The 27472-nt window shown below is 43.8% G+C and overlaps 1 protein-coding gene across 5 annotated transcripts in view; it reads left to right on the plus strand.

Moving 5' to 3' along the window:
- Positions 1–27472, plus strand: part of RNF213 (ring finger protein 213) — a 115473-nt gene that overhangs the window by 79497 nt on the left and 8504 nt on the right. For all 5 annotated transcript variants that reach the window (XM_082372787.1, XM_082372786.1, XM_082372789.1 and 2 more), the window contains 23 exons: positions 155–346; positions 1106–1251; positions 2314–2468; positions 3670–3876; positions 4217–4398; positions 4967–5087; positions 7519–7619; positions 7733–7915; positions 8659–8828; positions 8928–9027; positions 12646–12757; positions 13334–13547; positions 13794–13984; positions 15003–15125; positions 15922–16032; positions 17396–17635; positions 17964–18045; positions 18872–18906; positions 20249–20343; positions 22162–22321; positions 24220–24388; positions 25656–25747; positions 26513–26764. In XM_082372787.1, coding sequence (XP_082228913.1) covers positions 155–346; positions 1106–1251; positions 2314–2468; positions 3670–3876; positions 4217–4398; positions 4967–5087; positions 7519–7619; positions 7733–7915; positions 8659–8828; positions 8928–9027; positions 12646–12757; positions 13334–13547; positions 13794–13984; positions 15003–15125; positions 15922–16032; positions 17396–17635; positions 17964–18045; positions 18872–18906; positions 20249–20343; positions 22162–22321; positions 24220–24388; positions 25656–25747; positions 26513–26764 — 3433 coding nt within the window. The remainder of the gene's footprint in view (positions 1–154; positions 347–1105; positions 1252–2313; positions 2469–3669; positions 3877–4216; positions 4399–4966; positions 5088–7518; positions 7620–7732; positions 7916–8658; positions 8829–8927; positions 9028–12645; positions 12758–13333; positions 13548–13793; positions 13985–15002; positions 15126–15921; positions 16033–17395; positions 17636–17963; positions 18046–18871; positions 18907–20248; positions 20344–22161; positions 22322–24219; positions 24389–25655; positions 25748–26512; positions 26765–27472) is intronic.

A 27472-nucleotide genomic window follows, 5' to 3' on the forward strand; every position in this document is an offset into this window, starting at 1 on the left:
TAAAAAACATGAAAAACACAGCTATAGTGTAGGAATAGTAGAGCAGATGTTTTGTTACTGCCAAGAAGGCACAAAATGTGAAAAGGATGCAGGCATCACAGTGTGATCTGTGGTCCCTCAAACCTGAGCGGGCCTGCTTCTCTCCCACACATAGGCAGACCATCTGGAAGCGGGTCCAGGGTGCTGTGACTCCCCTCCTGGCGAGCATGATATCTTTCTTGGACAGAGATGGCAACCTTGAGCTGCTGGCCAACCCACATTCTCCGTCCTGGGCAAGAGATCTTTGGATGTTTATTTTCAGTGACGTTAAGCTTCTGAACATTCCTCTTGTGGCAAATGATACAAGGTGAATAGAAGACTTTCTGTTCGTGGGAAGGGAAAAAAACCCATAACATAGCAACAAACTTAATAGGCTCTCCCAGGTGTTTGATGAAATATAGTTATGGGTTTTAGAATCACATTTAAGTTGGCTCTTTTTGTAGCCTGAAGGGTCATGGCATTACAGTAACAAAAGAGTTGACGCGAGTTCTGAGAAATAGGTTTTTCATTCTCGGCTTTCCTCATTTCCCCGTTCTCAGAGCACCCTTTGCAGTTAAAATGGCCAGCTTCCACCTCGTCTGCACTGGCGAAGCTGCACGTAGGAGAGCGTTTGTGTTGATTTTCCTGCTCCTCCTGCCAGTGGCGGCAACCACAAAGCCTATCCCTAGACCCGATCTTGTGTAACTCAAGCTCAGCTGGCCTGCCAAAACCTTCCTGTTTGGATTTCAGGGGGCTTCGATTCTCTTTGCGTAGGTATAGGGTAAGGGTGGGTTCAGACATCACCAGACTGGTTCTGCCCAACACTTCAAGCAACCTACTTGACCCCTTCCAGCCGTGGTTTGTTTTTGTTTTGTCTGTAAAACCAAGAGATGACATAAGATCATCCTTGAGTTCCTTTATAACATAAAGCTGAGCTGTTCAGTAGACCAGGGGACTGTCTTTGTAGCCCACTAAGCCTCCCAGTTCTTAAGGATGGAGAGGAATTGGCATCAGGAGTGGATCTCGTCTTGTGTCTTGAGCGCCATCTCACTAACCACATTCTTGGTCCTTGTTTGGCCTATTGCAGGTCTAAAGGGGAGATGTCCTACATCATGGTGCAGAACTACATGAACCTCTCGGAGGACACTTCCAACAGTGTCCCATTTAGCTGGAGAATCAAGGACTATCTGGAGGAGCTGTGGGTCCACACTCAGTACATCACGGGAGATGAAGGTGAGCCCAGCGATGGTGGGAGGGGACGTGTTCTGGCAGGAGGAGACCCTGCTACCCTGTCATAGGTGGTCACCCACATTCTGAGTTCCCTGGGCAACTAGGGCACCAGGACTCAAGATGTCCCCAGCTGGGCCCTTCTCAGCAACTGCCAGTGACCAGAGTAGAGTAATACCTTTGCCCAAACTGAGCCATCAGTGTCCTCCTGAGTCACAGGGCACCTTGCTTTGTTGTCAGGTGCCAAGTAGTCTGGCCACAGACATTCCAGGAAAACCAGTGGTCACACAGCACTTTTGGGAAAGTCATCTTTCATGCATGAAGTAATCTTTTCAAAGTTTATGTATAGTATTGCTTTTTAAAAATACAGGACAAAGATGGTTACTAGACTTGTGGTAATCATTTCATAAGGTAGGCAGATGTCAAATCACTGAAACTAACATAATATGATATATCAACTATATTTCAATTTTTTTAAAAAAAGGAAAGATTTCTTAAAAAAAATGCTGGTCAAAATACTTGAAGATGAACTTATTTTTCTAGGTAAGCATTCTGCCACTCTTTCTGAACAAACCTGAAGCAGTCTCTCTCCTGAAGAGAGAGTATTTCTCTTTCTCATACCATATCCTAACAGACCTTACTTTCCTTTAATAGCATGTGACTTGGGGGCCAGCACCCTATCCACTAGAAGGCAGATCTTTTTGGTTTGAGCAGCGTATGACCCCAGCCCCTGGAGGGCAACCCACTCATTCCTGGTTCGCTTGGGTCCGGGGTTCCCAAAGCACATTATGACTTGGTAGAAATAAACTTGGTCTATCCCAGATTGTGTTCTCTTTGGGGCTAGCTAGGCTTTTATGACCGGAATGGAACATTCCTTCTGACTTTGTTTCTGTTATTCCACTGGGAAGATATCTAAAGTGTCCAGAAATGATGATAAAAAATGATGATTAAAAAGGCAGGCTTTTTAGAACCATGTCCATGTCCCTGCATTCAGTGGGTAAGAGGAGTCATGGTCAACATCCTCACCCCAAGCCGTTCTCCATCTCCCCCCTCATCCACCCCCGGCAGGACTGGCAGAGAAGTTAGTGGAGCTCTTTCAGCAGACCCCACTGGGCAGGTTTCTTGCTCAGCTCACTGTAGACCAGCGGCAAGAACTTCTTCAGTGCTACCTGAAGGACTTCCTTCTCTTGACCATGAGAGTGTCCACTTGGGAACAGTTAAACGTAAGTACTGACTAGGGGGCAGGGTGAGGCTGGTATAACGTGGACAAGATGCCAACATGGGAACTTTTCCTCAACTACTGGAGCTGTAGTGTTCGTGGAACAGAATGTGGTCCAAGAGGACAGTGGTATGAGAAAATGCCACTCACAGCCTCAGAACCCTCGGGGCTGGATGCTTAGCCCACTGCCCAGCGCCCCTAAAACATGGAGCTTTTATTAACAGGAAGAAGACCTCCGATTTCCTGTGACACCTTCTTTTTAAATGTTTAGTTTTTCTTGAAGAAACTTAGGTAAATATTTAACTGATCACAGCAAGGTAATAATAATAATAACCAAAATTTCAATGGAAATATTGAAGATTTCAAACTTCAGTACCTAAAAAAGGAAACTGACAGATTTGAGGAAAACATACTTACAACCAACATGATTAAGGGTTAATAAAGTATTCTTAGGCTACAATAAGAAAATCTAATTTTTAAAAATGAGTGAAAGTTATAAATTAACTATTAACAGAATAATTATACAGATATCCAGAAAACACTGGAAAAAGTGCTCAGCCTCACTAGTAAATCAACAAGGCATGAACAACTTTTACATATGATCTTTACTTGTCCTTGTGGCAAAACTGGTTTTTAAAACAGCCAGGAGTTCCTCCATTGCCAATGGCAGTGTGAACGGCGTGGTGCTTCTGGAAAACCATCTGTCGGGATGAATGGAGAACTTCACAAAATCTGAACTGGAGATTCTGTCCTGAGAACATTGTCGGAGACGTGGACAAATATTTTATTCACGGGAATGTTCTTTGCAGTTTTATTTCTAAAAACAGAAAATTAGAAACAGTGTAATTATCTTAAAATAAGGGTTGGACAAATATTTGTACAGCCATTTGACTTGTTATTGCGCAGCCATTAAAAACGATGTCTTCGAGCATGCTTGTGATAGAGAAATGCTTATAATGTAAAGTGGAAAAAAATCAGGAATACTCTGTGACCCTAATTTGGGAACCACAGGGAGAAGAGGTATGGATCCAAAAACGTCTAGAAGGGACGACACCAAAAAGTAAACGAGGGATACTAATAGTGTACATCGTTTTTTATTTTCTTTTTTGTCATTTTTGAATAGTTCTGGTTTCCCACAAGGAAAATGTATCTTTTTTAAAAAAATAATTTACAAGTATATAGTAAAAGCTTGTTTCTCATCCCAGGTTCTGCAGATGGCTCTGGGGTCCTGCATCAATCAGCTGAAGGCAGGAAGGCCAGCGGAAGAGATCTCCTTACCGTCCGTGCACCTTGCCTACCAGCATTTCAGGAGCCGGCTACAGAACTTCTCCAGGATCTTGACCATCTACCCCCCAATTCTACAGAGCCTTACAAAAGGCACCCGGAACCACAGCTGGGCCGGACATGAGATGGTATGGCCCCTCTTAGGGACATCACGTGCCTGCAGCCAGGCTTGGCCTCCTCAAGCGAGTGGACGGTTGCTCCCACCGCCACCCTGGGAAGGGAAAGCTTATGGACCACGTTCCAAATGGGAAACGTCTTCATGGGGCACACATGTCAGTGTGGCTTCTCAGTTAGAATGCATCTAACTCATGCTTCCTAGATCCCAAGACAATGAAAGGTGAAGCTACAAGCCTGGAACACAAGAACACACTGGGCTAACAGCCAGGGCCTCCGACTTAATGGTTAGAGCAGCCCAGTGGGGGTCGGGGGATAGGCTGCTCAGTCACGGGCCTGTTCTCTGCTCCCCAGAGTCTGGATGTGTTCGCAGCAGTGGCCTGTACTGAAATGCTGACAGAAAACCTCCTGAAGCCCAGTCCCCAAGCTTGGTTACAGACGGTGAAGAATCTTTGCATGCCGCTGGAGCTCCTCTGCTCAGATGGGTACCTGCAGGGCAGCGGGATGGTGGCCAGAGCCGTCCTCAGGGACGTCAGGTGAGACCCAGGAGTCCCGGGCACATCAGAGAGAGAGCAGATGCTCCTGCCGCAGGAAGTGGGCCTGTCCTCATTCATTCTTTAACGTCTCTTGAACCCTTACTAAACGCCAGGCATCATGATGATCTTAGAGAGCTGTGCATTCAGGGAGTGCGTGGAGTGATGGGGGTGATAAAAAGGCGAGCAGATTATGATGATCCTGAGGGAGAAGAAACAGCTGCAAAGGACCCCAGCAGGGCAGCAGAGAGGGAACACACAGGCTAGACTTCCCAGGGGACAAGTCCTGTGCTGGCCTTTAAGGATGAGGTGGGACTCACCGGACACAGGCAGAGGCGTAGAACTTGAGATGTCCCAGCTGAGAGTCTAAGGGGAGGGGTGGAAAGAGACGAAGTGTGTGGAGGCCAGGGAGCACATCACAAAGGGCTCCTACCTAATTCTTTCACCCACCTTCACGCCCGGTCCTTTTCTTATCTTTCAACTCCTGTGCCTTGGAACTGCCTCCCTGCCCCTCTTCATTCGTCTCAGGCGCTTTTGTCAGAGCTGAGTGAGGGACCCTCTCTCTCGACAGAACCCACTGGAATCGCATTTTCTCCATTGCGCTCTTTGTGGAGCATGTGCTCCTGGGGACCGAGAGCTATATTCCCGAGCTGTGCAAGCTGGTGACGGAGTATGTCTTCTTGCTGAACAAGGTGAGCGCGAAGGCTTGGCCTGTCAGGCACTGGTCTGCCTCTTTGTTAGACAAAGAACAATTGAAACATGACCTGACTTTTATCATCTTGGTGGTATATCCCCTTTCTGCTCTGAGAGTTTTATCTGGAAGTGTGAAGGAAAGTGATTTCATCACATAGGCCATTAAAATTTTGGTGTTTAATATTTTAATATTTACCCTCTCCTGAGTGTTAAGTCAGGGTGTGTCATTTAGGGTTCCTTGCAGGAAAAGGAACTATTCATGCAGCAAGTACACTTGGGAAACCTTTGGGGGGACTGAAGGGTGGGCTCCAGCCAGGCCTCCAGTGGCCCCAGACCAGATCAACAGCCTGGCCTGCGGAGGGAGCTGCTTCCCACTGCCACGGTCAGGAAGGGTGTAGGAGAATGCCGCTGGGCCTGTGGACTTCCAAACACAGTGCTGTCGGTGGGACCAAGGAGACAGGAAGCCCATGTCTCTGCCCCTCTACACCCTTTATAAAGTTGGTGACACACAGGATAGTACCCTGTAGAAAAAGTGACTGTCGTTTCAGCATCAGTGGCCACTCAGGGAAGACACTGTCTGCCCACTGGGAACCTCACACAAGCACTGCCAACAGCTTTGCTGTACAGCCTTTGAAATGTCCTTTTGTGACTGGCTTATTTCACTAAGCATCATGTTCTCAGGGTTTATCCCCATTGTAACAGGTGTCAGAATTTCCTTCCTTTTTAAAGCTGAATAAGATTCCACTGTATGGATAGAGCACATTCTGTTTATCCATCCATCTGTTAATGGACATTTGGGTTGTTTCCACCTTTTGGTGATCGTAAATAATGCTGCTCTGAACCTGGGTGTACACGTATCTGTTTGAGTCACTACTTTTAATTTTTGGGGGTGTGTACTTAAGAGTGGAATTGCTGAATCATATGGTAATTCTATGTGTGACATTTTGAGGAATCACCATACTGTTTTCCACAGTTGCCACACCATTTTACTTCCCCACCAGCAATGCCCCAGGGCTCCAATTTCTCCACATCCCTGCCAACACTTGTTATTTTCCATTTTTTTAAATAATAGCCCTCCTAATGGGTATGAAGTGATATCTCATTGTGGTTTTTGATTTGTATTTCCCTAATGACTAGTGATGTTGAGCATTTTTTCATGTGCTTATTGCCTATTTGTATATCTTCTTTGGAAAATGTCTATTCAAGTCCTTTGGCCTTTTTTCAATCTTTTGATTAACAGATCAAATTTAGCAGGATATTAAAAACTAATATCATTGCCAAGTAAGATTAATCCTGCGAATTCAAGGATAGCTCAAAATCATAAAATCGATAAGCATCATCAGTTACGTAACAAATTAAAAGAAAAACTCCAAACGATTATTTCCAAAGGTACAGAAAAAGCATTTGATAAAATTTATAATTTGGTACAAAGATACTCTTGCCAAACTAGGAATATATAGGAACTCTCCTTCAGCAGATAATGCCCAAGGGGTATACCTAATAGAAAAACATCTATAGCAAGCATCATACCTAACCAGAAAATTCCCTAAGCACAGCCATTAAACTCACTATCTTATATCATTAAAGATGTGCATTTCCTAAGAAACAGTGTTTCCACTTCTAAATATATATCCTAGAGAATTTTCCCATTTGTACTCAGACACATGGAAGAATGCTGGGTGCAGAAATGTTTGTAATTGCAGGAAATTGGGAACATTCTAAATGTCCATTAATGGGAAAACAGGTGACCAGTATATTCATCAACAGGTACCATACAGCAGTTAACATGAATGATCTGAACCTACTTGTATCAACAAAAAAAGCAAGTTGCAGAAGCTTAGGTACAGTGTGATGTCCCTGACAGAAAGTTTACAACATTCAAAGCAACAAGATTTTTATGCATGCATCCAAATCTAGTGGAAGTGGGAATTTAGGAATGTGATTCTCTGGGGCTGGGTGAGGGGTGGGGGATGGAAATATGATCAGAAAAGGATACACTTGGAGTTGAAGCTGCACCTGTAACGTTTTGTTTCTTTAGAAACTGATAAAGCACATATTCAAAAAAATGCTATGATTACTTAAAGTTTGGTGGATACGCAGATGGTCATTATATTATCCTTTATAGTTTGAAATATCTCATAACGGGAGGAGGGGAATAGACCTTAAAAGAAAAAGAGGAAGAGGGGAAAAATCAGAAGCCGAGAATATCGACCTTCTCCCCAAAGCAGCATAGTCACAAAGGGCATTCAAAGTTAAAGAAACTGCTAAATAAATAAAAAAGGCCTTGCACTGCAGACACCAGAGCCCTAACTGCCCAGCTTCGCCAACAGCAGAGGGGATGTGTTTTGTTGCCTTTGTTGCCTGGCTGACTCCTGCCCTTCCTCACTGCTAATTAGCTTCCCTCCTCCTCCCGCTGCCTTTCTCCTTCAGTGCCTGCAAGAGGACTCTGACATCAAGACTCACAGGCCTTTCGTCGCAGTGATGACCACTCTTTGTAAATGTAAGGACCAGGTCAGCAAGAGCCTCACCAGGTAAGATCTTGGGTTTGAGATCTGCAAAGGAGAGAATTCAGAACCTTTTGTATTTTTTGCTTCTCATGGCCAGCTTCTCTGCTTCAGAATTGGTCACCCTTCTTGGCTTCTAGGTTTGGGGTGAAGCCGTGCCCCATCTGCCTGGGAGATGCACAGGATCCTGTCTGCCTGCCCTGTGACCATGTATTCTGCCAGCGCTGCGTCAAGGTTCACATCACCCAAGGGCAGATGGGATGCCCCTATTGTTTAGCTGACTTGCCAGACAGCTTCTCTCCTTCTGTTTCCCAGGAGCACCGGTAAAACACCCTTTCTCTTGAGAAAGCTTCCTCTTTTTTCTTCCTTTTTTGCAAATACAGTGTTCAGAAATATAATTATTAATCTTAGAAAGCCTGACAGAGAAGTGTTCTAAGAAAGACAACTAACTACTTATGTACCTTTATGAACACCTAGTGTCTGAAAATTATCCTCTCCTCAAGACATACATGTGTACAGATTAGGGAGATAGAAAAATTAGAGGAAATAAACCAGAAGGTCGTAAACTAAATAAAGCCATCACAAGATACTCAAAGAATTTAGATGCAACTGGTTTATCCTCTTGATATGTAAATTTGTATCCTCTTGATACGTAAACCTATTCCATGTTCTATGTCCTGAGGATAAAGCTAGCTCTTATCTGGCTAAGTGCCTTTCAAGGCAGTAGTTAAAATTAGCCTAAGTGGTTGGTTTTCCTTCCCATTTCCCTCCATTCTGATGCCTCCTGAAAGTGGAGCCCAAGGCAAACCCAGTGGATGGGATCTTTGAGAAACTCTTGGGATATGAAGGCTATTGCTAGATGGTCCAAATGATCAAAGTGTTTCTCAAAAGAGCCAAGTGTATGTACTGTCTGCAGTTTTGGAGACTGGTTCTAATCAATGTAAGGAGATACTTGCATCTTTTAATTAAAAAAAAATTGCTGTCCAAATCCCAAAGCACTCTGTAGGGAGGGATTCTGGAACACATTCTACAAGCCTTTTGACTGTGGTTTTCAATGATTCCCAAGGGAGGTCATCGAGAAACATGCTCGCTTCCGGCAGATGTGCAATAGTTTCTTTGTGGACCTAGTTTCCACCATGTGCTTCAAAGACAATTCTCCACCTCAGAAGGATGTGGTCGATGTTCTGCTGTCTTTACTCTTTGTAGAGAAGGAGCTCTTTCGAGAGGCTTCCCAAAGTGAGTGGCTTTCTTCCTATAGACTTAAAAATTCAGTTCTTCATCTCACTCTTTATGTCTGATGTGAACGATGATCTACCTTTCTCCTTCTGGTTTAAGGACGCCGTGAACACACAAAATCTCTTTCTCCTTTTGATGACGTTGTGGATAAGACCCCTGTCATCCGCTCAGTGGTACTGAAACTGCTTTTGAAGTACAGGTGAGCACCACGAACTTGGATTTGCCTCTAGCACGCCTTGACTTCTTTTTATTCTCCTCGTGGCTTTTTCTTTGCTGCCAAGCATTCTTTGCAGAACCTGTAGCTAGTTCATGATTTGGGGAAGCTTTTTCAGCAAGAGACCCCCTTGTTCCTTTATCTGTATGGGTTGTGTCCTTGACATATTCACATACTGGCTATGAGTTCAGTATGCCTACAAGCACGTGGTTAGGAAGAAGAAGACAGATTTGGGGGAAGGGTGCAAGGTGTTGTGACATGTGTGGGAAGTCGGGAGTCAGGAATCTGCAGTTCTCACCTCAGTTCCACAGCTACAAAGTTTTGTGTTTTTTTGGATGATAAGTTAGAATCTCCCCTCACCCTCCTTGCCCTTGATGTTGTCTAAGTTTTGCTTCAGCTCTTAAGTTTCTCTGATTCTATAAATGGACAGAGAAGCCCATATGGTGCTTCAGCTCAATGGTCTTGTCAAATTATGCTATTTTAGAAAATTCTTAGAAAGCTGATCTGTAGGGGGCTTCCCTGGTGGCGCAGTGGTTAAGAATCCACCTGCCAGTGCAGGGGACACGGGTTCAAGCCCTGATCCGGGAAGATCCCACATGCTGCAGAGCAGCTAAGCCCGTGCACCACAACTACTTGAGCCTGTGCTCTAGAGCCCACGAGCCACAACCACTGAGCCCGTGTGCCACAACTATTGAAGCCCGTGTGCCTAGAGCCCATGCTCCGCAACAAAAGAAGCCACTGCAATGAGAAGCCTGCACACCGCAACAAAGTGTAGCCCCTGCTCGCCACAACTAGAGAAAGGCCGTGCACAGCAACAAAGACCCAACGCAGCCAAAAATGAAAGAAAGAAACAGAGAGAGAGAAAGAAAGAAAGCTGATCTGTATTCAGAAGGCTCTCTTGGAAGATACTCAGTATCCTCAGCCTGTGTTCTGACTTGATAGAGTACACCTTGAGGTGATGGCAAAATCAAGATGCTGGAAGAAAAGTTCCAATAGAAACAACTGTTTCTAACTTAAATGTCTGACAGGTGACTCAGGATAGAGATTAGATTTACATTTAAGCATGGATCTGCTGCAGCCTTGTCCACGGACATTTTATTTTGCTTCTATTTTTTCCCCCCATTATTTCTGAAATAGTTTTTTCAAACAGGATTCCTGGAGGATTTTCAAATAAATTACTCTTAAAATACATTTTCTGGGCTTCCCTGCTGGAGCAGTGGTTGAGAATCTGCCTGCTAATGCAGGGGACACGGGTTCGAGCCCTGGTCTGGGAAGATCCCACATGCCGCAGAGCGACTAGGCCCGTGAGCCACAACTACTGAGCCTGCGCGTCTGGAGCCTGTGCTCCGCAACAAGAGAGGCCACGATAGTGAGAGGCCCGCGCACTGCGATGAAGAGTGGTCCCCGCTCGCCACAACTAGAGAAAGCCCTCGCACAGAAACGAAGATCCAACACAGCCGAAAATAAATAAATAAATTAATTAATTAATTAATTAAAAAAAAAAAGAATCAGTCCAGGGCTTCCCTGGTGGCGCAGTGGTTAAGAATCCGCCTGCCAGTGCAGGGGGCATGGGTTCGAGCCCTGGTCCGGGAAGATCCCACATGCCACGGAGCAACTAAGCCTGTGTGCAGTAACTACTGAGCCTGCACTCTAGAGCCTGTGAGCCACAACTACTGAGCCCGCGCGCCTAGAGCCCATGCTCCACAACAAGAGAAGCCGCCGCAATGAGAAGCCCGCTCACCGCAACTGGAGAAAGCCCGTGCGTAGCAATGAAGACCCAACGCAGCCAAGAAGAAAAAAAAATCACTCAGACCAGACTTAGACATACTTTGTGGAAATGTAGGCATCCATTCCTTAGGCAGACCCGTGCGTGGGACAACATTGACGAGACTGCAAATAACACTAAGATATTATCTGGCTTTTTCAACGTGTTGATATTTGTTGATATTTAATGTTACTAAAGTAATGAAGGGTGAATCTGCTAGCATCTTAGCATGAGAAAACCCTGGTAGTGGCCATTGTTTCCGTCACCACCAAGCACATATAGTTTTTTAAAATGCCAATTTCACTTAATGTCCTTGACAAAGCTATAAAAATTCTTAATTTTATTAAATCTCCACCTTTGAGGATATGACTTTTTAATATTCTGTTGAAATGAGAGATACACACAAAGCACTCCGGCTGCACACCAAGGTACAGGGTTATCTCAAGGAAAACCACTCATGCGGTTTTTGAGTTACATGCTAACTTGGCTGCTTTTTCTGTGGAATACCACTTGTACTTGAAAGAATGACTGACAAACAACACTTATTCAGACTTGGGCATTTGGCAGGTGTTTTCTTGAAACCAAGTGATGTGAGCCTGTCACATCAAGGAAGACAACTGATGGTTTTGTTGCTAATGATAAAATTCAAGCTTTTAAGCAAATATTAAAATTTTGGAGGGAATTCCCTGGTGGCCCAGTGGTTAGGTCTCCATGCTTTCATTGCCAAGGGCCTGGGTTCAATCCCTGGTTGGGGAACTAAGATCCTGCAAGCCATGCAGTGTGGCCAAAAAAATAAATACATTTAAAAAAAATTAAAATAAAAATTTGGAAAACTTGTATCCTCCACCGGGAGCCTATCAACTTTCTAATACGTACAGACCTTTTGATGATAATAAATGTGAGGTTTTTTAAAATATATCATAAAATAAAAATGTGTCAACATTTGCCAGGTCTGCACAGCTCAGTGAGCCGGTATTTTTGAAGTGACTGATGCTTGATGTCAGAGAATTTTGCATTGATCAAAAAGAAATCCATTTGGAGTGCACTGCAGACCATTTGATTTTAATGTAGTTGACTATGAATAGTGTATTGATAGGGTTTCAGATCGCACATTGCAACTAACCTTTAGAAATTATCATTTATCAAGTTTTGGTGTAGTGTCAAAGGAGAATATTCACAGTTACCTGAAAATGCTACTAAAATATTTCTCCCTTTTCCAGCTACATAATGTGTGAGACCAGATTTTCCTCATATAACTCAATATAGTGCAACCAATTAGAAGCAGAAGCAGATTTGAGAATCTAGCGAACTTCTGTTAAGCCAGGTGTTAAAGAGATTTGCAGGAATGAAAAACAGTACCCCTCTTCTTACTAATGAATTTTTGTTTTGGAAAAGCTTTTTAAAAATATTATTTATGTTAATATGTAATGAGTTTAGTATGGTTATTTTTAATGAATTGATAAATAATTTCACATTTTTTCAGTTTTAATTTCTAATACTGTAAATATCCATAGATGTAATCCACAGAAACAAAAGCTCTCTGGGGTTCTCAATAATTTTTAAGTCTGTAAAGGATTCCTGGAGCCAAAAAGTTTGAGAACAGCTAGTCTAAAGTAGGGAATTTTATATTCCTCCAAGTTAGTGCTAGAATAGTCGTCATAAAATCGTGTTACAAACTATACATACACATGTATGTATGTATATATATATAATTATACAGGAAGGGGGGGATGGATAACAGGCAGATAGATACATACATACATACCTTTTTTTTTTTTTTTTGGCAAAATGAGTTTCCAGACCTGAACTAACCAGGTATAATATTTCTCCTTCCATAGCTTCCGTGAAGTGAAGGATTATATTCAGGCTTATTTGTCCCAGTTAGAAAAGAAACCATTCCTGGCTGAAGATAAAGCTGAATTGTATGTGCTCTTTAGCAACTGCCTGGAGGTAAGCTGATTATCACCTCCCTGCATTTCTTTTTCAAACTCTCCAAACCATGTGGTTTATGTGATGGAATAGTGTTTTTCTGAAAATTTACAGAGTATAAATTAGGTGGTAACATTAACAGATGCTCTGCTCCATGCAGGGGAAAAAAAGTTTCAAAACCATTGCTTCTGCCCTCAGCAGTTGTATATATTGGCATTTATGTGCATGTGCATGAGGGGAAAAAAAAGCACAGAAGAATATGCCACCAAAGTTGTCTACAGGTGGTGAGATTGTGAATACTTTTAATTTTTATTCTCTTCATATTTTTCTTACTCCCAAAAATCTTACAATGCGTATGAAAAAATAATATTAGATAAAAAATTTTTTCATCATAGCTTTTCTTTTTCCCCTCCTTCTTGCCACTAAAATAAAAAGGGGTATTAGTTTTCCGTGACTCAAAAAATGTACACTCAAACCCACAGCACTGTTCTTTATCCTTCCTGCATTATCCACAACCACACTGTAGAAATTGCGAAGGTGGGGGACTCGCAAATAGAAAAGAATGATATCCTTTCTTTCTGGTTCTATGTTCCCTAGGATTCAATACATGAGAGGAATAATACTTTCTTCATAAGTGATGAATTGAAATACCTAAGAGAGGAAGGCCAGTTCCTTAAGACGTACCGCCCGGTGAGATGCAGCCGAGAGCCCGCTGGCAAGGCCTCGGTGGAGTACCTGCAGGAGATGGCCCGCATCCGCCTCTGTCTTGACAAGGCTTCTGAGATCCTCTCTGAGCTTCAGGACGGCTCAGGCAGGTCTTCTTCCCAAACTTTCCTGACCACAGGCCGGGAGCCCCCACGATTTAGAAATTCAGGAAGTGTGGGAAGCTGGTTCTCAGAGTAATACTGGTCTGTACCGTGTCCCCTTTCTTCTAGATTAGTTCTTTCACTGTGAATTCCTAAAGGGGAGGCCCCGGAGCTTTTACTAGCCTCTGTTCCAGACAGTTAACTAACAAGTACCCTCAGCCGTCACTCAGCCTTTCTTGTTGGCTCTGCAGAGATGGCGGAGGAGAAGCGTCGCTACCTGCGGCAGGTGGAACACTTCTGTGCCCGGGTCCAGAATGACTGGTACCAAGTATACCTGGTGAGGAAGCTCACTAGCCAGCAGGGGATGGAGTTTGTGCAGAGCCTCTCGAGACAGGGCCATCCGGCCCACTGGGTGTTTCCCAGGGGAGTCATTACACAGCAGGTAAGAAGGGTGGTCCCGGCAGTCCCTGTGCTGTCTCAGCTCCGCTGCCCGCCCCCCAACCCCAGGAGCGGGGCTGCTGCTCCTGCATTCCTCCCCGACCTTCTCCCACATCCATCACGGAAAATGTGTGCATCTGTTCTGGTCTTCTCCTCTGTCTCTGTGCTTCAGTTGATTGACCCAGCTCATGATCACGTTTAGACCGCCTGCCTAGGGGAAGGATATGTGTGTGCACGCGTGTGTATGTGTGATGTGTTTGTCACCTACCTGCACAGCATATGTAGGCATCACTTCTGATAGAATTTGACACAGGGAAAGCAAAAGAATGATTCTGTGGCTTTGGCTTTTAGCAAATTAAAAGTCATTCAGCCAGGGATTTCCCTGGTGATGCAGTGGTGAGGACTCCATGCTCCCAATGCAGGGGGCCCGGGTTCGATCCCTAGTCAGGGAACTAGATCCTACATGCATGCCGCAACTAAGACCTGGCACAACCAGATAAATAAATAAATATTAAAAAAAAAAATTCCTTCAGCTTTCAGAATAAGCCCTTTTTATCCTTGGCAGGCGAGATAGGAAAGGACTAAGGATGACAGAGTTGCAGCCATTTTGGCTTCAGGGCTGCTCAGTGGTCCTTTCCTAGTGCTCAGAAATGAATGAATTTTTACTGTCCTGGTGTTACAAAAACGGCACTAAAAATCCTGGCTTTTTGTTTGCTCCCAACTGGAGCTTAGGGCTAACGTATTGAAGTCCTTCGGTGCTCTACTCTGAGTGCAGAAGGAAAGCAGCCACAAGGTCACCTCCCCCAGATTTTCACCCACTCCCCGCTCTTCATCTGTTGAGGAGGAGGTGCTTCCCAAACAGCAGTGGGATGTCATGCCTCGGTCTGGACCCGGAAACCGGGTTCAGCTGCCTTTAAACCTCTAACGATTGCCTGGTTCCTTTACCTATCAAGAAGGTTCTTTCCTAAGCATTCCTCACGCTGTCCCCACCATGATTAACCCCTGTGTTCCTGGGGTTGCAGAAGGACCATACAGGCCAGATGGATCAGTATCTGGTGCATGGAGACAGCTACAAGGCTCTCCGCGACGCAGTGGGCAAAGCCATTCTGGAGTGCAAGCCCCTGGCCATTGAGACTGCTCTGGAGGTATGTCGGACTGGGGGACTGCTCTGTGTACACAGTGGCCCCTCAGAGCCTAAATCTTGTCTTGTTGATGTCAAATGATGCAGCGAAAGAGGCCCCACAGGGTGACATGCTGCATCAGAAGTCTTGCGCTCACGGCCTCACGGGCTCGCCTAGCAAACAGGGGAGCGGCAGTGGTTGATTTGGGCTGGTGGGTTTGCACGAGGCCACCGGCAGCTCCTTTCTGATTCATTTATGTCCATTACTTTCTTTGAGACCCTGCTAAAAAGTCACTTCCTCCAAGATTCCTCTGCTCTGATACGTGATGGCACAGGAAGCAAAACCTATATCTGTGTAGCCTCATAATTCCCATAGAGGCGTATGCATGTGTTTATTTTAGTAGATACAGGGCTTTTAGAATCTAATCTGTAAATTGTTCTGGTCGTGTTTCCTTTTTGAGTCCTTGTTTACCCTGGCATTTTGCTGGGAAAAGAGGAAATAAATATCTCTGCTCAGGAAAAGTTTCTAGGACCAGTGAAGTAGTCAGAAAGAGAACAGATGGTGATCTCTGTTACTTCTATTGTGAGCTATCTGATAAATACGCATTGAGTTTAATATTAGGATGTTTATGAACAGTTGTTTTTCCAGAACATGGTCCTTGAGGTGCAGGGTCCCAGGCGCCCAGGGTCTTGGGAAAGGCTCCCTCAACCTTTCCAAGGCTTAAGGGCTGATCTCATTCAATATTCATATACGAATCACATGGGATTCTGGCCCTGAGCTAGATTTTTAAAAGTCTCACTTGATGTCCTTGCTTTTTCAGGCCTGCAGGAGCTCCACAACTCAGCAGGCCGCCCACCTAATGTTAGCACTTTTTAGAGAGGTCACGACCTTGTACAGATCCCACAGTGCAAACCTCCATCCTAAGCCACAGGTAAGTATCAGCGTTCAGGGCTGTGTTCATAGTCTCATAATTTGGAGGGACTATAGAGGTAAAAGTCACAAACACCAGTTATATCCCAAATTTTTAAAATTCTAGGATTGGGGTTTCCAGCCTTCTTATGTGGAGCAACTACTTTCTGTTTCATCCAAAGCTTTTAGAGTAACAGTTAAAACACAGTCAAGAACATAAGATAATGTTTTCCAAAATTATGAAGACTAGTGCTTGGGTATGTGGTTTCTGTGTTTGTAGAGGAGAATTCTCTTCTCCAGATAATTTCCCTTCAAACGGCAACCATTTAGCCATCCTAACCTTGATTTAAAAAAAAAAAAAAAATCAAAGTTATTTTAATGCAAATAACTTTATCTATCTATTTATTTATTTATTTTTGGCTGCTCCACACGTCTTGCGGGGATCTTAGTTCCCCAATCAGGGATTGAACCCGCACCGTCAGCAGTGAAAGCACGAAGTTCTAACCACTGGACCACCAGGGAATTCCCCTTAACCTTGATATTTGATAGGTATTTGCTATCAAAAGTGTATGAGTCAAATAGAACTACCATACGACCCAGCAATCCCACTACTGGGCATATACCCTGAGAAAACCATAGTTCAAAAAGAGTCATGTACCAAAATGTTCATTGCAGCCTTATTTACAATAGCCAGGACATGGAAGCAACCTAAATGTCCATCAACAGATGAATGGATAAAGAAGATGTGGCACATATATACAGTGGAATATTACTCAGCCATAAAAAGAAATGAAATGGAGGTATTTGTAATGAGGTGGATGGAGTTAGAGTCTGTCATACAGAGTGAAGTAAGTCAGAAAGAGAAAAAGAAATACAGTATGCTAACACATATATACGGAATCTAAGGAAAAAAAAAAAAAAAGGCCATGAAGAACCTAGTGGCAAGACGGGAATAAAGACACAGACCTACTAGAGAATGGACTTGAGGATATGGGGAGGGGGTGGGGTGAGATGTGACAGGGTAAGAGAGTGTCATGGACATATATACACTACCAAATGTAAAATAGATAGCTAGTGGGAAGCAGCCACATAGCACAGGGAGATCAGCTTGGTGCTTTGTGACCACCTAGAGGGGTGGGATGGGGAGGGTGGGAGGGAGGGAGATGCAAGAGGGAAGAGATATGGGAACATATTGTATGTGCATAACTGATTCACTTTGTTATAAAGCAGAAGCTAACACACCATTGTAAGGCAATTATACTTCAATCAAGATGTTTTAAAAAAAAAAAAAAAAGTGTATGAGTGACATAAGAGCAAACCTTTGGTTTTCTCTCACTATTCACATGATATTCTGCTTTGTTGTATTTTAATTTCTTTCCTGTCAGCAATGTGAGGCTATGGAGAAATTCATTGTGGAAAGAAAGACCTTGTCTCCTGATATCAGACGTTTTGCAATATCCCTTGTGAACAATGAACTACCCCTGCTGAGGACGGGTCCTGGGGACAACAGCCTTGAAAGGACAGTAATAGAAATGGCTGTTCATGTTGCAACCATCCTTCTCTGTGGACAAAGCAAAGTCTTGGAACCCCTGAAGAATTTGGCCTTCTCCCCAGATCTCATGGCGGTAAGATTGGGATATGATTGCATCCGCGTTCACAGGAAAATCTTTAGAGACCCAGCCGGTACCTCAGAAACTGTTGAACCTGTTTATCTTCTAGATTCTCCATCTGCCTCTGTCTCACTTGACCCTTTAGTCCACAATGATGGTGAAAAACTTGCCTTGCCCTTTGTTATCTCACAAGGAGCTGTTCTGTGTTCTTCATAGAGAGCTTTTTAGGTCAAGAAGAAAGAAAATCAAGGTCACGTTCTTACTCGAGGCCTCTTGCTGATCAGTGACAGCGCATCGATATGCTCACTTAGCTAAAGCCAGCCCTGTTCTTTTGACTTTTCAGAATGCCTTTCTTCCAACGATGCCTGAAGACTTGCTTGCTCAAGCTAGGGAGTGGATAGGTCTGGAAGGAGTCCACTGGTACAGTAAGTGTTGGCCTGAGGTGGAATCCCACTCCTGAGCTTTGAAGAGCATCCTGAAACCACATGAGACATTGTTATAGAATTGGGGTCCACGGGTTTGTCCCCGAAGGTCCTAATGTGCCTGCCTCCTTCTGCCGTGGTTGCCTTTGCAGAACATGAACAGCCTGCAGGAACTGGTACCCTTCTGACTGTAGATGAGCCAGATTATTTTTTTCTTAGTCACAGGGAAAGGGTCCTTTAGGGTGCACTTCTGTTCCCTGGAATATGCCCTTTGGGGAGAAGGGGGTGCTGGGAACCACATGAGAGGCTCAGTCAAGGGCCAGCTCACAATACAACCACGTTTTTGACCCAAAGATAGTTCTTTTAGAAATATAGAACTGAAGGAGAAAATAATATAGCCCATGACTTTATGTAAATTTTGCTGTTGCCTTGAGTAGATAATCTTTTAAAACTAGTTTTAAAAGTTGTTATAAAACCTGCTCATAGCAAAAAGAAAAAAATCAGAGAGTGAATAGGAGGGTATAAAATACTATCCACCCTGCCTCCAAAAGTAACGCCCGGTATGAACCTGTAATCTAGTTTCTCTTTGCTTTGTGAAATTAAACACAGACATTATTTTTCAGTGATACCAGTTGAGCTCCTGGTATGTGTCAAATATCTAATGAGTTCTAATATCTAGCAAAGTTCAAGATTTCTGGTAATGTGCTTGGGACATCAAGTCCACATCAGCATTTGGTTAGACCAGAGAGGAGGGAGTTAGCTTTCCCTTTTAACCGTGGGTCATTAGGTGAAACCTCACCAGCCAACATGTGTCTTGTTCTTTTAACAGCATGTCCCAATGGTCACGCGTGCTCTGTAGGCGAGGTGAGTCTTGGTATTCAGGGTAGGGTTTGGGGGGTTCAAAATGTGTGTTCCTCCAGGTCTGAGGAGGGGAGCTGTGGAGGAGGAGGTTGGATAATGAGGGTCTGGACCTTTCGGGGGAACACAGACTCATTTTGCCGGCTAGTCTAGGTATTATGACTAAACATCCAAATGGTACTAAGGTTTTCCAGCCAGGGTTTCTCATTCTCAGCCCTGTGGACATAATGCCTTATTGTGGGGCTGGCCTGGGCATTATTGGAGGTTTAGAAGCATTCCTGGCTTCAACTCACCAGATGGCAGTAGTATCCCATCTCACACAGTGTGACAAACAAAACTGCCACCATACATTGCCAAATGTCCCTTGAAAGGCAAAACTGCAGGACAGGAACCACTGCTGGCCGTCCTTCCTGGCCACTGCAGCACAAGATCAGTGACACAGGTCTTTATGTGACGACAAAACGTTGACTAGACTGTAGGCTGGATTACTATCCCAGGGGGGAGATAGGGTCTAGATACCAAAGGATAGGAAAACGAGACACATAGCTTGTAAGCCTGTTGGGGGAAGATCTGTGTATTGTTCATCTCTGAATCCCAAAGCATCTAGCCAGAACCCTTCATAGTGTCATCCATACTTGCTCAGAACAGGCTACTGAATTGAAACAGACAAATGTTATTTAATAAATAAATAAGCGACCTGGAGGATAAACCTGATATATGCATTTTACTTTATCTTTCTGAGCTTCTCACTTCCTTGTCCGTGAAACAGGATTAAAATAGATCCTTCCTAAAACTGCTCCTGAAATTCTGTGGTCTGGGAATCTGAGACTGGTTTGGTTTGTGATAGACTGTTATTCAGTGTATATAGTAGCACACAGTCTGAGTTTGAAAAATGAGCCTTTGGAAGTAGTGAATCATATGGTTACATTTTTTAAAAATAAAAAAGTCCAAATGGCGTTAGGGAAATCAGTTTGGAAGCTACTATAGTATTCCTGGCGTTAGATAGTAAAGCAGTAAGGCCAGTGTGATAGGTGGGGGAATGAATGGAAAACAGTGATGAATATGAGAAAGGAAGATTGAGTTTTATATATTTGTCTATAGAGTGACTATTTAGGAATAAAACTTAAATTGTCTCTATTTTTAAAAAGTCTAAATTTGCCCACATACAACATAGTTGGCATGGAGTGCCTGCCCTGTCTCCCAGGGCTCCTGTAGCCCCACCTGACACACACATAAGCTAAAGGAAGCAATCGTAGTGGCGTCCGCTACCTCCTGTGGTAAGTATGTGCTCATTTGCACAATGGCATTTGTCCAAACTGAGCTGGGGTCACATTTGTGTTTATCCTAGTGTGGCTTGCCGATGGAACAGAGCTTTTGTATTGACTGTGGTGCTGCAGTTGGAGGGATTGATCACAAACCAAAGGATGGATTTCATGTTATCGAGTATGTAAGATGCTATCTCCTTTCTAAGTAGTCAAACCATGGGCTTTGGGGCTGTTTCTATTCCAGCTGATAAATCAGTACTAAATATAGTATCAATTGCTATTGTACATTTGGACCTGGGTCTTGTTGATATCAACGCCAAGGTCCCTGTGGTCATTCAGTATTGAGGCATTTGATTTGTCATTGGCTAACTGGGCTCTTAATGCAAAGCAGACCATGCGTTAATACTTGTTAATTCAGATGTCTTCCATTTGAATCTTGGGCACAACCCCTGTAGAAATTGCTTGACATAAACAGGTGACCAAATTCAGAGGCACATTTAAGTCTGTCACTTATAAACTCTCTTAGCTTACTCTTTTTTTTTTCAGAAAAATAGAGGAGACATAGTCAATCTTATCAAATACTTAAGAATCCAGCTAAAAATCTGATCTCATAATCCCACACTTGCTCATGAGATGAGTATGGTTACACATGCTCCCTTAATAGGAGGTGTGACCTCTCTACGTTCATCATATATTCTAGCTCATTTAGTGCTGTCACAGTTGAAAATATGCTAATCTGTTATCTCCATAAACTATCAGAATGTCCTAGAATCTCCAATAGCTTTGCAACTGAATGTACCCATCACACTACACCTCCCATCTGGGTGTGATGCCAAATCCTTTGCCAGACCTTGGATCCCAGTTTTTGATTTGGGAAAAGGAGAACAGTGTGTACATATTCCCATGGTAATGTCAGCTATTCCAAACTCTGACTGTCCTTGGCCTGCCTGCTCCCCCCACCCCCCACAATGATTCAGTGGAAGAAGCAGGTCCAGACCTCCATCCTGACACATGGCCCCAGGACTAGCACAAACAGCCAGTTTTTTATGCTTTCAAATTTTTTTTTTTTTTTGGCTGTGTTGGGTCTTCGCTGCTGCACGCGGGCTTTCTCTAATTGCGGTGAGCGGGGGCTACTCTTCGTTGCCGTGTGAGGGCTTCTCATTGCGTTGGCTTCTCTGGTTGTGGAGCACAGGCTCTAGGCGCGCGGGCTTCAGTAGTTGTGACGCGCGGGCTCAGTATTTGTGGCGCACAGGCTTAGTTGCTCCGCGGCATGTGGGATCTTCCCGGACCAGGGATTGAACCCCTGTACCCTGCATTGGCAGGCGGATTCTTAACCACTGCACCATCAGGGAAGTCCTTCAAAATTATTATTATTTTTTAATTGAAGTATAGTTGATGTACGATATTATATAAGTTATAGGTGTACAATCTAGTGAGTCACAATTTTAAAGGTTATACTTCATTTATAGTTATTATAAAATATTGGCTATCTTCTCTGTATTGTGCAATATATCCTTGTAGCTTATTTTATACATAATAGTTTGTACCTCTTGACCCCCTACCGTTACACTGCCCCTCCTCCCTTCCCTCTCCCCACTGGCAACCACTGGTTTCACAAACAGCCACTTTACACTGTTGTGGGCTTTTAGTCAGCCAGAAAGGTCAGTCTATAAAGAAGAAGACTCTTAGGACAGTGGTCTAGGACTTCCCTGGTGTTCCAGTGGTTAAGATGCCACGTTTCCACTGCAGGGGGCATGGGTTCAATCCCTGGTCAGGGAAGTTCCACATGCCGCATGGTGTGGCCCCCCCCTCCCCGAAAAAAAACGTCTTCTAATATAGGAAAGTAGTCTAGGCTTAGTAGAATATGTAATTTAACATTGTTTTCTTCAAAACTCTGAACCTGGTCTCCAGGTCCTAAGAATGGGAACTGTGCCCCCAGAGCTGAGAAGAAATGGTGATCTTCAGCCTTCACCCTGTCTTCTCTTGTCCTTTCCAGAAACAAGATGGACAGAACTCAGACTGGCCATGTGCTGGGAGACCCACCACCGAGAGGCGAGGCCATGGTATCTGACCGAGAGCTGTCCCCAGTGGTCTTCCTTCTTATCCGACTACTCACTCATTTGGCTATGCTTTGGGGAGCCGCCCAAAGTCCCCAGGTAGAGCATTGTACTGCCGAACCATGTGTTTAGTTTCAACAGTAATTTTTTTCACAGTGAATCCTTTTGTCTAAAAAGTCCTAGCCAGTTCTTGGGAAGGCCCTACAGGGTCCTGCTTGGTTTCATTGTGACTAAACCCTTTCCCGCTCCAGAGTTCTCTGATTTTGCCCCTTGAAACACAAGACTACTTCCTAGGTTTGAATGCTGTGAGGTTTGTGTGTTGTGCCCTTACTGACATCAGAGGCAGAAACTATTTAGGGAGTATGGGGAAGATCTGAGTGGCAGAGTGCTTGGGTAAGGGAAAAGAGATTAATGAATTTGTCCACTCCTTCCTTTCAGAGAGTATGAATGTACTGCTTCTCTGATAACTAAGTATCCTTAGTTAGGATACTTAGTAGAAATAAGTAACTATTTTCTTACTCCTCTTTGAAGGTCCAATTTGTGGTTCTAGGTGCTCTCATGGATTAGAATATTATTGGCAATAGTAACACACAAGGAATGCTTTACAATATAAAACAAATCTTATTAGCTTACATTTATTAGTGCATGTAGGTCCAGATGAAACATGTTGAAGCCTGACATGAATTCTTTTTTTTTTTTTCCATAGGAGGCATAAGGTTTATTCTAAAAGTAACTCGTTGAAAGTTTAAAAAAGGAAATAATTGTAAAAGATAACCAGCAGGGTGGTATCAATATGACCTCAAGTTAACTGTATATGATACCAATTCTTTACTTTGACAACTAGATGGATATCGAACATTAGAATTAAAACACTTAATACGAAAATATTTTTTATTTATTTATTTTTAAAATTTTATTTATTTATTTATTTTTAAAATTTTATTTATTTATTTATTTATTTTTGGCTGTGTTGGGTCTTCGTTGCTGCGCAAGGGCTTTCTCTAGTTGTGGCGAGCGGGGACTACTCTTCGTTGCGGTGCACTGGCTTCTCATTTGGCAGTGGCTTCTCTTGTTCCGGAGCACGGGCTCTAGGCACGTGGGCTTCAGTAGTTGTGGTGCGTGGGCTCACTAGTTGTGGCTCACGGGCTCTAGAGTGCAGGCTCGGTAGTTGTGGTGCACGGGCTTAGTTGCTCCGCGGCATATGGGATCTTCCCAGGCCAGGGCTCGAACCTGTGTCCCCTGTATTGGCAGGCAGATTCTTATCCACTCTGCCACCAGGGAAGCCCTGAAAATATTTTAAAAGGTTTAATTAAAATCAAAATTGAAATAAAAAATTTAGCATTATTTAAACTATTTTGGTCTGAATTTTTAATTGTCATTCTTATAATTTGTACTTTGACTTTTAAATTTTAATAAATCATTTTAAATGTTTAATAAATCATTTAAAATAGTTGAAAAAAGTAAAAAGTTCTAGCCACCTGTTGTGGATTTCAAATATGTCATTGTTACCTAATGCAAAACATAATATAAAATTCACATATCCTAATTTTTCTCACTGTGGTCTATGGTGGTAAGGGGGAACTACTTGTCAGATTATGTAAAATCAATTTTTAATGAACAGCTCTATGTCTCCGGTCCACACCTGGGAATGGAGAGGCTAAAATAACCGTGATTTTACCTGTCTTTGCTGCAGCTCTGGGGTAGAAAGAGAGCAGGCTGCATTTCCTCTAAGTTAATTAACCGTGATAGCAAAAAGTTCAGGCTTTGAAAATTCTTTATTTCACACTGAGGATATAGAAGGCACTTGTTTTCAGACTGTGGTCATCTCTGCTCCTGAGCCTTCTCTCGCCACCGCTGTTTGAATCACACTGACATCCCTCCTAGAGACTGTCCTCTGGCTCGGGGCTGATTCTTCACCCCGTCCTGACCTCTCCTGAACTTGCCATCTCCTCCACAAACAAGATCTTGCTTGACATTTTGTCCCCTTGCCCCCACAGGCTTTGATGAACATCATTAAGCCTCCGGTGAGGGATCCAAAAGGGTTTCTGCTGCAGCATATCCAGAGAGACCTGGAGCAGTTAATGAAGACGCTGGGGAGGAGCGCAGACGAGACCGCCAGCGTGGTGCATCTTGTCCTCAGCCACCTCCTCGGAGAGCAGGGCCACAGTGAGGAGCCGGGCATGGGGCCGAGGGGCGTGGGGCACAGCCAGCAGAGGAAGCAGCGCCCTCGTCCTGACCCCAGAGGGAGAAGAAGGGGAAGCAGGAAGACATGCACCTTCCAGAGAGTGGGGGAGGGGAGGACCTGCCGGGCCTTTCCATTGATCCCCTGCTGGGTGTGCTCAGAGTGTTAAATGCCAGTGTATTTGGGAGGCTTTAGTTTCAAAAGCCAGCCTTGGTTGTAGTTTACCCACTGTATGGGGAACGTATTGTTGTCGTCCAAAACAGGTGATGTGTGTTAAAGAAACATCACCATCAGAGAGACTGGTGTTTGATAAGTGCTTGGAACTTGGTCTCTTTGTACATCTGTCCTGTTTTAGGGGGGCAGCATCTGCTTTTCCTAAAAAATACTGCAGTTGTGGGCTGACTTAATATATGTACGTGTCCATAATTTGTTAACGTGAAAAAGCAGGCTATCTATTATGTTCGCTGAGCGAATTTTTCTATTTTAAAATTTAAAATCCACACAGAAAGAAAAGGTCTGTAAGACAAGTTAGTAAGAGGGTTATCTCTGAGTGGTGGAATTAAGAACAGTTTTGTTTTCTTTTTGCTTATCTGCAACAATCTTTTAAAATTACCACTGTAATGACAATGTTATTTAAAATAATAACAATAGCAGTAAAAAGTTCTGCTACTTCACAAGAAAATCCATTCCCACTTCAGGAGCTTTTTTGCCAGAAACCAACATCAGTATATATTTTCCATTTAGCAAAACTTTATTTTATTTTAAGCCTCTCATTCTAGTGCAATTTCAAACGAGGTAAGCTCACCCAGTATCATACTGACAAAGTGACCAAATTCTAGAAGCATGCCAACAGTTTCCACAGCACTCTGCATCACGCGGACATCCACAGGGTCCCACCTCCGTCCTCAAGCCCAGGTGGCAGCAGCTGAGGCAGCTGGTGCTACCACTGGCCACCATTATTTTGCCCCTGGGCTTCTGATTTAAAGTACTGTCCTTTCAGTAATTTTGTTCAGAATGGTTTTCAGATGATAATTATGTGGGTTAGAGTTTTTAGAGTTCTAAGTTTCTTCATGAAGATCATGAGGTTGGTGGTAGCAGCAGGAACCATTTTTAAATGCTCAGGTTAATTTAGGAAGATATACCCGCCCCCGCCCCCGCCTCCAAAAGGAGCATTATTTCAATTTAACATTTATTTAGTGTTTATGCAGACTGCTTTTGTTTCTTGGGTAACAGACACATTTTTCTTTGTAGGGTCTTTAAATTTTGGCACAGAATTGTCAACCAGAGAAGAGAGGAACAACTGGGAAAAGCTTGTTGAGACTATTATTCTGCCTGAACTAAAGGTAAGTGATGCATAGCTACAGGGCTACTTTGGGAAAGTGTGGGAGGGTGTTTCCTGGGCCTCTACTGAGTGCTCGGTCTGTTGTCCCTTCTGGAAGTGTCCCTTACTGAAGCCCTAGGCTAAGCCACAGATTTAGGTGTTCTCTATGCGGTCACCCCACCCTCCTGTTGCCCTCCCCCACCCCATCCTGTCCCCTCCCAAGGCTGGTCAGTGTGTCAGGTTGAGGAATTACTGGGAGTTCAGAAAGTGCAGGCACTAGTTTTCTCTCCGTTACTTTTTACAGCAGAATGTGAGAGCAAGAGGCAGAGAAATAAACCCTGTCAGATAAGAATGTTACTGAGAGTAACTAGGCCCATCAGGAAATAGAAGTCATCAAGTAAAATAATGGTAATAAAATAAAGGTCTCTGAGGAATTCCGTGGCGGTCCAGTGGTTAAGACCTTGCCTTCCACTGCAGGGGGCACAGGTTTGATCCCTGGTCGGGGAACTAAGATCCCACATGCTGTGTGGCAAGATCAATAAATAAATGAATGAATGAATGAATGAATTAAATATAGGTCTCTGAGACTTATTCTGTTTGGGGAGACAAAAACCTACAAATAAGGATCACATAAATTATAATAAAAGATGGCAAATATGAATTTTTGATTACGGGCTAAAACGAGGAGGGCGGGTCCCTGAATCTGCCCACTGGTAAGGTCACTAGGTGTCCAGCCTGTCTGCAGTAGCATCTCATTTCCTGATCCCATGTCGCTTTCCTTACCTAGCATCTAGATAAAACCCTCCTGGCAGTGAACACTCGGATCAGCCAAGATGAGCGCATCAGCTCCAACCCTGTGGCCAAAATCGTGTACGGTGATCCGGTGGCCTTCCTGCCCCACCTGCCCCAGAATAGCGTGGTTCACTGCTCTAAGATGTGGAGCTGCAGGAAAAGGATCACCATTGAGTACCTCCAGCACATTGTGGAGCAGAAGAATGGCAAAGAAACAGTGCCCATCCTTTGGAAGTTCCTACAGAAGGTGAGGCTGCCTCGCCGTGAATGCTGCCTACATGTCCCCTGGAGACCTGAAGGCCCCACTCTCATTTAGTCTGATTAGTCCTGAGGATGGGACAGCCATCAGACTACTTCGATTTTTGAATAGAATGTCTCTGGCAGAAGACTCAGGGATAGAGCAGACATCTCTAAACATATCAATCTGTATGAGTTGTTTGAAACATAAAGTCACAGGTGAAATATGTACACGAGTTGGAATTAGCAGGTATCTGTAAAGAACTTGAGGGCCAGGAGGGTCTCTCCCAATCACTCAGCAAGAAGGAATACAATGAAAATGTTTCCTTTGTCTGTTCATCTTCACCCCTGCCCCCAGTGCCTGGAGCAGTTAGTCACCAATGAGTGTCTGTTGAATAAAAAATCTCGAGTTGAGGATGCACAGCCGAAATCAAACAAACACAGAATCTTCCCTGTTCCTGAACCACTCGGAGTGAGGGTGGTGGTGGGATTGTGGGGAGGAGAGCAGTAAAGTGTGTGTCATATCTTTTAGAACCAGAGTTACACACGGTTCCTAACTTTAATCCATTTGAACTTTTATTCTCTACAATAGATTTTCCAATCATTTCCCTCCATGGACCAATGTATGCAGTCTAGGAAGAAGTAAGATGGCTCAGAAATTTCTGTGGGTCAGATAATGAAAATGAATCCCCAGTGGGAAGGCCATTGTGTTAATACT

The sequence above is a fragment of the Balaenoptera borealis genome (genome assembly GCF_965194805.1).
Source record: "Balaenoptera borealis genome assembly, chromosome: 20".
NCBI lineage: Eukaryota > Metazoa > Chordata > Mammalia > Artiodactyla > Balaenopteridae > Balaenoptera > Balaenoptera borealis.